This window comes from Prionailurus bengalensis, chromosome X, assembly GCF_016509475.1.
Source record: "Prionailurus bengalensis isolate Pbe53 chromosome X, Fcat_Pben_1.1_paternal_pri, whole genome shotgun sequence".
Classification (NCBI taxonomy): Eukaryota; Metazoa; Chordata; class Mammalia; order Carnivora; family Felidae; genus Prionailurus; species Prionailurus bengalensis.
Genome location: NC_057361.1, coordinates 104,327,331 through 104,338,104, shown reverse-complemented (window position 1 = coordinate 104,338,104; position 10,774 = coordinate 104,327,331). Strand labels below are relative to the sequence as shown.

The 10,774-nt window shown below is 42.3% G+C and overlaps 1 protein-coding gene across 1 annotated transcript; it reads left to right on the top strand.

The window, feature by feature from the left end:
- Positions 1 to 5,530: 5,530 nt before the first annotated feature.
- LOC122477322 (DDB1- and CUL4-associated factor 12-like protein 2) lies at positions 5,531 to 8,392 on the top strand. The gene has a single exon (XM_043570245.1). It carries the CDS (start codon positions 5,531 to 5,533, stop codon positions 6,902 to 6,904), a length of 1,374 nt encoding a protein of 457 aa, XP_043426180.1. The 3' UTR covers positions 6,905 to 8,392.
- Positions 8,393 to 10,774: the final 2,382 nt, after the last annotated feature.

Sequence of the window (10,774 nt, the reverse complement as noted above, 5' to 3'; positions counted from 1 at the left end):
CATCATAGGCATAATCTCATTCAGGCCTACTTTTATGTACCTTATCTGATATTAGAGCATAATCTATATATTTTTCTTCAGTCACTTCTGTCCAATTCAACTACTATTAACAGGTGGGAAAATCCGAATGAAGATGTATTCTTTGTACAGGGGTGCATATTTATATTGCTATCTATTAACAATAGAAACCACAGTCTGGCTGGTTCACAGAATGAAACCTAACAAACTATCCCTTGATAATCTGCTAGCACACCATAAAGTTGTTCCTATGATACATTTTCCCATATAAATATTTATCTATAGCTTGGAAAGATAATAGAGATTGATGAGCTGTATATGAGTAGACAAGAAGCTAGCTCTACAAATATTTTATCTCTACATGTACTAGACTTTGGTAATGGTGAATAAGTGTGCATTACACTGCAGTGTGCAATCAAAGATCCTTATTACCATAGCCAAGTTGTCCTTGTAAAGCTAAATAAGGGAAAGGAGGAAAAGCCATTAGGGTTTATATGTTGTTGGCAATTTAATCATCAAAACAACCCCAGGACACAGGTGCTATTATCATCCCATGATTATAGATAAGGGAATAAATGCAAAGGGAGTATACCAACTGATCCAGTTCCAAGGCCAGCAAACCACAGAACCAGAATTCAAACTGAATTATGTGGCTCTGAAGTCCACTGTTGTGGCCACTACACTGTTGTGCCTCCCATAAAACAAATAACAGCGCTGAATCTACCTCTTATTAAACAAAGCTCCAGCTTGGGCTCTGACACATTCCTTCCTCCTGGAGAAGATGGAAAGGGGTAGGGCAAAGAAGAGGTCATAGAATCAAAATTACCTCCTTCCCTAGGATTCTGTTTCCAGTAAATGAAATAATGTGATAAATCTTTCTTTTATTCCACCATCTGACACGATATGCCTTTTAGTAGTGCCTTTGTAGGGGAAACATAGCCTGCTGAGTCATCTCTACCAGTTTCTGCATCATGAGGTTTAGAGAAAGCCTCTCATCTGACTGTAAACCAGGTTCACAGCTGCTTATCTTAGGGGACTTGACAAGGCCACAGCTTGAAATGGTAGGAATGTGTTATAATTAGAGATCAAGTGAAAATTTATCCAATTTAATAATTCAAGACCATTTTACCTAATGTCTATTATAAATAACAGGGTATCATTGTCATATATTATTTTTAAATAAGCCTAATTAACTACATTTCATTTTTTGGTGTTTTATATTTGTTGATAACGATAATGCAAGGGCTATCAATACAAATGTAGAGAAGATGTCAAAAACATTAAGGACAGCCTTGCTTTACCTCTTTATACAATATATTAGAAATAATTATATAACCCCATTTCTGAAGACAGATGCCTTTGTACTTGAGAATCTGCCCCAATCTATAAAGTCTGTATTCATAAGATCTATTTTTGTATTGAATGTATAAAATAAACTTTCATAATTGAATACTTCTTCAAAAAAACTAATTACTGACCCACAAGTTCTACCGTTACCTCTACTTTATCTTTCAGTACTTTTTATTTTACCTTTGATGCTAAAAATAGTAATATTTTCAAAACAATTTGCATCATACTTACTAACCAAGCTTATATTCATGCTACCATAGTAAAGTACATCTTCTGCCTTAACTAATTTTAAATTGGTAATCTAACTTGTTTTCTGAATAGATCCTTTTCTTCATTCATAGATTAGAAAGCTGGACAGACACAGTTGATTAAATTGTCCAAAACGCTGAAAAGAAACATGATAGATAGATGATAGATAGAATTTGAAGTTGTCTAGATTATCTACAGGATAACTTCAAACAAGTTATGTGGCATTATTACAAATCAGTTTCACCACTCAAGTAATTTGATTTCAAAATATCTTCTTCTTTTTGATATTTCATTTTGCTTTCTCTCTTTTATTCTATTAGTTTATCAACAGGACAAACACAAGTTTTTTTTTTTTTGTTCTCTGTTTTTATTTTAGAGAGAGAGAGCATGAATGGGGGAGAGGTACAGAGAGAGGAGAGAGAGAGAGATTGAGAATCTTAATCAGGCTCCACACTCAATGTGGAGCCCAACGCGGGGCTCAGTTCCACAACCCTGGCATCACGACCTGAGCTGAAATCAAGAGTTAGCCACTCAACTGACAGAACCACCTAGACGCTCCCCAAACACAAGTTTTATAAACCATTTAGCACAAACCTAGAACTATATGGTGGTATGAACGAAGCAGGAAATGTTATGTAACTCCTTGTGAACTTTACTATATGATTAAAAAAATAATATTTAAACATATGAAGTAACTAGAGAACAGGATGAGACAATGGTCTGAAACCACTCACATAGAACTCCATCCAATGAAGGGGATTCTGGCATAAGGGAGATAGGTGAGGCTAATAAAAATTTATCCAGGGGAATGTTACTAGCAAAAAGCAGTGATGAATACAGAAATAGATCAGTAATGATTGACAAGATGTTTACACTCATACACAGTGGCCCTCATAGGTAACAAAAATACCTAATGGAGACCCTCATGCTCAGAAGGCTATGCAGACAGCTGAAATTTTGTTATGCCATTGCATCTATTACTTTAACTATAAATGTACTGTGTATAACTTTAGGTGTTAGCAGACATTGTGTTTTCCTAAAAATGGAAGCAATCAGATACAAATAAAGATTCAAATTTGTAAGCTGATATACAGCACTCTAAATCTCTCAATACCATTTGACTTTGGTCTGTAAATCTTACATCTTTAAATAAAAAACTCTGAGAAATTTGAAAGTGTAGACATAAATGAAATGTATTTCATGTATTGTATTCTAGATGAAATTATCACACCTCATTTATCAATACAAAATAGAAATCTGAACAGTGACTACAAACATACATAAATATTGAGTAATTATATTATCAAAGGAGTGGAGAGACATAATACCAAGACTATATGAGTGTTATTTTTATAAAAATGTAGGCATTTGTTATTATTTTTAATAAATATTAATTAAAAAGAATTTGTGTGAAAGAAAATATGTCTCATAGGTTCTATTTTTGCCTTTATGTATCATATGGAGTGTTGTACATAAGTTGATTCAGGGTTTATTCATTTATTTTAGGAATTCTGGCTATGTTTCATAAGTGCATGAGATTGTAATGTCTGTAAAATTTCCATCATAAGGGTAGTTTACATTGAAATAGAAAAATTGCATCTATTGAATAATATAGAGCAGTTGTTAGTCGTAAAAGCTTTGGAGTCAGACATAGAGTCACAACATGACTTTACCATTTATTAACTGTGCGACCATAGGAGAGTCATTAGTTCTTCTGGGCCTCAGTGCCCTCATTTTAAAATATGGCTATAAAAGTAGAATCTGCCTTACAAAGTTTTTGTGAAGTTGAATGTACATTTGAAGTGTTTAGCACAGTCCTCCAGCCAATGACACAAAAAGGCTCTCAATAAATAGTAATTGTTATAGGAATTATTTTCACAATTAAAATATATATCTAGCAATCTGTACCTATGTGTATCTATCAATCTCCCAAAATGTTCAGCCTATTTTTCTCTACCACAACAGTAAAAAGTATGTTATGAATTTATACTATATAGTATCCATTTTTCTGAGGTGTAATTAAAAAAAACACACTATGGCAGATTATGTTAAAGGAATTTGTCATTTATTCTCTAGTAACATCAGTTCTAATTATGAAGTTGTCAACATTTTTTTCATTGTCAAGTCACTCCCTCTCCACCACCCTCAGCTTCTGGATAGGGCATTAAACATAGGGAGGAATAAGGGTGAGCAGTGGGTACTAGGATGCAGCAGCTCGATGGGGGTGGTGCGAAGGGCATGTGGTTTTTGTACCTGGAGTTTGTGCATTTGAGGTGAGGGTGCAAAAAGGGCTGGGAGAAGGGGGAGAAAAGCAATAACAAAGTAACTTCTAAGCTCTCCCTCGGTCAGAAAAGGTAATTCAACTTCCCACATGCACCCACACAGCAAACAAGGTTTTGGAGAGAAGGACTGGGGTGTCTGCAGAGTTGGTGTCAGCTACCAGCCACTCATGTCACTGTGTAATTGAGTACATCTAAATACAGGCTTGCCAACCAAATAGGTTGCTCTGAAGCTGCAAAGCCAGATATACAGCATCCAAATCGTGAGACTGCTAAACCCATAGTCTGAACACCCACACTCCACCATTGTTCTCTGTGGTTACCTCGTTCTGGAAAGTTCTTCACCATCTGTGCCTAGAGTAATCTGTATATCCCTGCCCCAATGCCCCAGGGTGCCTCCCATGCAAGACAATTCAGGCACCTGGGACTACCCTGGGACTGACAGTGGGGACTGAACCTTTCCTCCCTGGAGCAGGGAAAGAAGTATCCTTCTTCTGGACCTCTTCCACTCCATTCCACTGTTCCACTCTGAGGCTCAAGAGAACTCAACACCATGGAGGAACACTTGTCTTACCCCAGCACCCAACCCCACCTTAAACGCAGTCCTCTAGGTTCCAGAGGCTGCCTTGGATCACAGGGTCCTGACTCCACCCCCGGCAGGAAGTGGCGCCTAGGCAACTACATTTGGAACACACCCCCTCAGCGATTCTGGTGCAGGAACTGAGGGACCTCAGTTTGAGAAAAAAGAAAAAAAAAAACTGAAAATTTGTAACAGAATCCCAGCGGAAGGGCTGGGGCAGGTGAGCTGCAAGGACAGACCTAAGGGGGAGGGTCTCCCTGCCTCTGCTAAACATCTCCATTCTCTTTGCTGCAGAGTCTCCCAGGATTGCACTAAACACACGTTTGTTCCTTCGACATATAATTGTTAGAGCTCCTTCTAGCTTCATACTTTACTTTATTTTACCTTTCAGATTTTATTTAAGTAGGGATTTTAAGAAGGCTAGTTGTTTGCTATCCTGAGGGTAGTGAAACGACTGGAGTAGGATAGCAGAGGGCCTGGGCAGGCGCACTAGGATGTGTCCTCCGGAGACGGCTCGGCTCAGGGATCCAGGAGCGCTGGCCCTGGGTGAGTATCCCCACCGCGGGCTCCACTCCCCACCTCCCGCCCCCCTCCCGACCCCTCCCAGCTTGGCGTGTGCTACCCTGCGCCCCCCGTTTGCTCCCAGCCGGCTCCTCCCGCTGCCTCCACCCCCTCACACTCGGTTCCCCCTGCGTCGTCCTTGTCCCACTCAGACTTCGTTCCCGCCGCCCGGCCGGCCGCACTTCCCGCCCTCGCCTAGATCCCGGCCACCTCGTCGCCGCACTCCTCTCGCGCTCCGCCCGCGCCCCGCTCCCTCCGGTCCCCGTTCTTCGCCCAGCCCGCCGCTCTCGCTTCCCTCGCCGCCGCCGCCGCGTCCCAGACTCGGTAGGCTCCGAGCCCTGCGGTCGAGCCTGCCCCCTGGCCCCTAAGAGCCCGCGCTCCCGGCTGACGCGGAGGCGCCGCGGTCCCTGCCGCCACCACGGCCAACACGGGTGCCACGCGCCGCCGCCGCCGCCGTGCCGCCGCCGCCGCGGCCACTCGCCCGCCGCCCACCATGGCCCCGCAGCAAACAGGTAGCAGGAAGCGGAAAGCGCCAGCCGAGAGCTCGTCCTCTCAGGGCTCGGCGGCGGACGCAGAGGGGCCGCTGCTGCCTAAGAAGCAGAAGCGGCCGGCGACGCGGCGCTCGCTGGTGCACTACCTGAAGGACCGCGAGGTGGGCGCGCAGGGCGGCGCCGGGCTGTCGGGCTCCAAGGGCGAACTGCGCGGCTACGCGGTGCAGAAGCTGCCCGAACTCTTGAGGGAGCGCGAGCTGGCCCTGGGCACCCTCAACAAGGTGTTCGCGTCGCAGTGGCTGAACGCCAGGCAGGTCGTGTGCGGCACCAAATGTAACACCCTCTTCGTGGTGGACGTGCACTCGGGGCAAATCACGCGCATCCCCCTGATGCGGGACCGGGGGCCCTGGCTGGCCCGGGCCCAGCCGAGCTGCGGCATCCACGCCATCGAGCTGAATCCCTCCAAGACGCTTCTGGCCACCGGGGGAGAGAACCCCAACAGCCTGGCCGTCTACCAGCTGCCCACCCTGGACCCCGTGTGCCTGGGCGACCGCCACGGCCATAAGGACTGGATCTTCACCATCGCCTGGATGAGCGATACAGTGGTTGTGAGCGGCTCCCGCGATGGCACTGTGGCTCTATGGCGGCTGGACCCCGACATGTTCAATGGCAGCATCGCCTGGCACAATGACGCGGGGCTTCCTGTGTACGCCCACATCCGTCCGAGGGACATGGAGACCATCCCCAGGTCCAGCACCAGCCCCAGTAACCGCAAGGTGCGGGCCTTGGCCTTTAGTGGCAAGAACCAGGAGCTGGGAGCCGTGTCCCTGGACGGCTACTTCCACCTGTGGAAAGCCCGGAGCACTCTGTCCAGGCTGCTGTCCATCAGGCTGCCCTACTGCCGAGAGAATGTGTGCCTGACCTACTGCGAAGAGTTGTCCCTGTATGCAGTGGGTTCCCAGTCCCATGTCTCCTTCCTAGATCCGCGCCAACGCCAGCAGAATATCCGGCCCCTGTGCTCCCGAGAGGGCGGCACAGGGGTGCGTTCGCTGAGTTTCTACCAGCACATCATCACCGTGGGCACGGGCCATGGCTCCCTGCTCTTCTATGACATCCGTGCCCAGAAGTTTCTGGAGGAGATGGCGTCGGCCAGCCCAGACTCCTGTCCTGGGCCCTCAGGAAGGAAGCTCAAGCTCACCTGTGGCAGAGGCTGGCTCAACCACGATGACCTGTGGGTGAACTACTTTGGCGGTATAGGGGAGTTCCCCAACGCGCTTTACACCCACTGCTACAACTGGCCTGAGATGAAGCTCTTCGTGGCTGGAGGGCCTCTCCCTTCAGGCCTGCATGGGAACTACGCAGGCCTCTGGAGCTAAGGATGGCCAATGTGTTCTCAAAGTGCCCAGATTTACCTTCCAGTCCCCGCTCACTTTCTTCTTCACGCTGTGCTTTGTGCTTTTTAACTCACTGTGGCATTTGTCTTCTAGGTTGAAAGTGCCCAGCTTACCTGTGTTTAGTGTATTTAGGCAGAGAGAGAAACAGAGAGACAAATCAAAGGTGATCTTTGGGCAATCGAAAGTTGGCTTTAAGATTTTTCTGTACCTCTTCCAACACCACCATGTTTTTTGCCTCCTCTTACAAAGAATTTTGTCTAATCTTTAATTGTGTTCTCTGAGTGATTGACATATGCTCTTTCTTTGGACTGTTGTAGAGGTGGTACCCCCTACAATTCAATACTTTTTTTAACCAATATTTCAACAGTATGTTCAGGTCTTCTACACGTTTCAGATGTATGGTATTTTGGGAAAATATATGCTAAAAAGTATCTTTGGGGCTGGTTGGAGGAACTACCCTTCATATATATAAGAGAACAGGTATATAGCTCTGCTCTAGAAAATGCATTTTAAGATCTGGATTGCCACCATTTGGGGCCTGTTTCATTTGGATTTTGGAACCTGGTTGTTTGTTGCTTGTATATTTTTGGTACATAAAATATTTAAAAATATGTTTTCTTCGTCAAGAAATCTTAGAATGGTGTTCATTCTATTAATCACAATTTTGATTAGTAATTTTATTTTATTCAGTAAAATTTAGCCCCAGGTCCTCAGCCTTCTTGTTTAAAGCTGCTATAACACAGCCTGCTTTCCTGGGTATCATTTATGCTACAGATTTCCATAGCTAATCAAAACTGGTCTATACATGGCAGGACAATCAGGGAAGTTCTTTTGGGGGTAAACATTTCTTTAAAGTTTAGGTAACACTATCCAGGCAGCCATTTACACAGAAAGGCCCGCTGTTGTGCTCAATGTAGATGTTGTTGACAATTTTTTTATTATATACATGGGTATTCCTTTTATTGGGATTGTGTATGTGATGGATTGCAGAAAAAATAAAACTTGTTTAGCATTTTAGCAATTAAGTACTAGGCTAAGGTTTTTAAATGCTTACATATCTATTTTTTTCTTAATTGGCTTCTAGGAATATATTTATCAAAGTCAAAATCTTCCAAGAGACCAGATGAAACTGAAACATTAGCTGTGCACACATTACTCTGTATATTTGTTTTTGAAAAGCAAACTTATGCTAGTATCATGGGTGAAAAGATGAAATAACATCTTGAATGCCTTATCAAAATATACTTGCTATAGGTTGGGACAGTTTGGTATCTTATGTTTTTAAGATGATATAAAAAACTTTATTTACAAAAAAAAACTACATGTTGTGTTTATAGCTACCTACTCACATATGCTGTGTATTTGTGTATGTCTTTGTGTTACTTCCCATGTGAAAAAAAGGCACATGTGTATACCATTTTACATATGCACATATTCCTAATATTTTAAACTATGTCTATCAAGACTTGGTCTTTAGTTTTGTTTTATTCGAGATAAGTAATACATGGACATGACCAAACAAGTCAAACTGTATTAAAAGTGTAAGGTGAAAAGTAGGTCTCATACCCTAGGATCCCTGATCTCCTGCCCATAGATCACAAGCAGTATATTTTGTGTTTGTATAGTCAATACATATAGAAGCATATATGTATGTGTGTATGCAATTTTTATATAAATGTGCCATTTATCGCAAAATCTTAGAGATTTTTTCTTATACCTATCTACCTAATTAATTTTAATTGTATAGTATTTCCCTGTAGGATTGGCACATACTTTATTCATTATACCTTTAATGAGCATGTATATTGGTTCTTATTTGCTGTAACTATAAGCTATTCTGCAGTGATTACTTAGGTGCATACATTTTTGTGCACATGTGTAAGTAGATCTGCAGGATAAATTCCTAGAAATGGACTTGCTGGATCAATTTTATATTTAATAGCCATTGCCAAATTACCATCCAAAGAAGTACTACCAGATTAACCTCCCATAAATAATGCATGCATGCCTACTTCACCATACCCTTGCCAGCTGTGGGTCATCAAACTCTGTGCTCTTTGACAATAACATATCTGCTTGATCCTGATCCTTTCTAAGCCACTGTGGCTGGGTTAGATTTGTGGTCAGAGTACCAAGTAGGTTCTGAAACAGATCAAGAATATGGGGAAATGAGGGCAAACAATAAAAATACTGTCAAACCAAAGACCAAGAACACCTACAGTTCAGGTTCACATATCTGGAGATGGATTACAAAGGACTGTCTTCCTTAGATTCTTAGCTGTACCTAGTAGGGTTCTTTGGTTTATTGTACCCTTATTTCACTTGTATTCAATGCATCACGTATCAGTAAAGAAAATCCAAGAAGGAGATAATGAGAGCCTGAGCTAGAATATTTGAGGTAAGTGGAGAGGAAGGAAGTTACTAGAAAAATGAGGTGAAAATAAAATGAACCATACTTGGTATTTCATGTGGAGGGTGAAGAAAGGCAAAGAATTTAGGTGGACTCTAAGGCTCTGGCTTGAATGTAAATGAATAGTGACAAACAAATCTAGGGACTATAAGCACAGAGGATATACGTGGATCAACTCGATTGGGGACATGTTGAATTTGAGGTGCTTATTTGACATCAGAAGAACATACCCAGTGAAGAACTGGCTATCTATCCCAGAATGAGATTTCTCACTGCTGGGAAAGTGAGTGATAGGAAATGTGGGGAAATTTTCCCTTTTGGAAGCAAGCAGAATAGAAAAACCTATCAAGGATCCTAAAAAGAAATGGAGAACAAAAATAGAGGTGGGAAGAATATAAAATAGAAGAGGATTATTTTACTCAAATGCCATCACCTCATAAGCCTGAGATAGCAAAATATTTCTTTAATACTGAATTAAATTATAATAACTTATGATCATTTTAGAGTCTTAACCCCCATAGCAAAGGGCAGTTTTTCTCCCAGATATTCTCCCTAAATACTTACCTAGGACTTCTCATCAGTCCACTAATTAAGCTGTTTCATTGGTCAACTGCTGGTACCTTCTTGGAGAATGAAAAGTCAGACCTTATTTACAAAGCAGGACTCACAGTGATTTCTGGACCATTTAGCCTACTGGTGTGAGATATCTCCAGCACTCCCAACAGCTTCCTGGCACAGGCATCTCTGGCAGCCATGCTGAAGCCCTGGCAGCCTCAGAGAGGTGAAGTATCACCTCATCACCAGCTGCTACTAGCTCGTGTTTGAGTTCCTCCCTCAATGCCACAGGTGCGGGTCTCTGCCAGTTTTCCCAGGCTGCCAAAGGACAAAGGAAGTGTCCGGTGGAAGATGCTCCTTTCCTCAGCATCACAATCACAAGAGCACAAATACAAAGAATTAGAAGAAAGAAAGAAGAAATAATCACAGGCACAGATTTATTTGCTAGGCAGGTAAATGTAACATCTGAGTGAAAATTATCAGAAGACTAAATAACTAAATTTTTTCCAAGAATAAATTAGAAACCAGAACGGACCATTAACCCTAACAAATTGTGAAAGCTATTTTTTTAATATGCTCTTTCCTCTAAGAAAATCACGCATTTAAACATATAAGCATATAATAGGCATGCTAGGCTTGGTGGTGTCATAAATAAATTACTTCACATTGTCAGGGAATATTTAATTTTGAGCCGATTCAGAGTATAGAGTAAATTTTACTCTTTTCTGTATGAGGCCAACATAACATTAATAACAAACCTGACTAAATTTACACAAAATTAAGAGACCTGTTTTACATATATAGATAGATAAATGCAAGTTGTCTTAAAAAACACTGCATATATAATCCATCAGTGTATTAAAAAGAAACTATGCAAACCATGGCAA

Coding starts and splice junctions, on each gene's coding strand:
- LOC122477322 (XM_043570245.1), top strand. CDS start 5,531: ATGGCCCCGCAGCAAACAGGTAGCAGGAAGCGGAAAGCGCCAGCCGAG.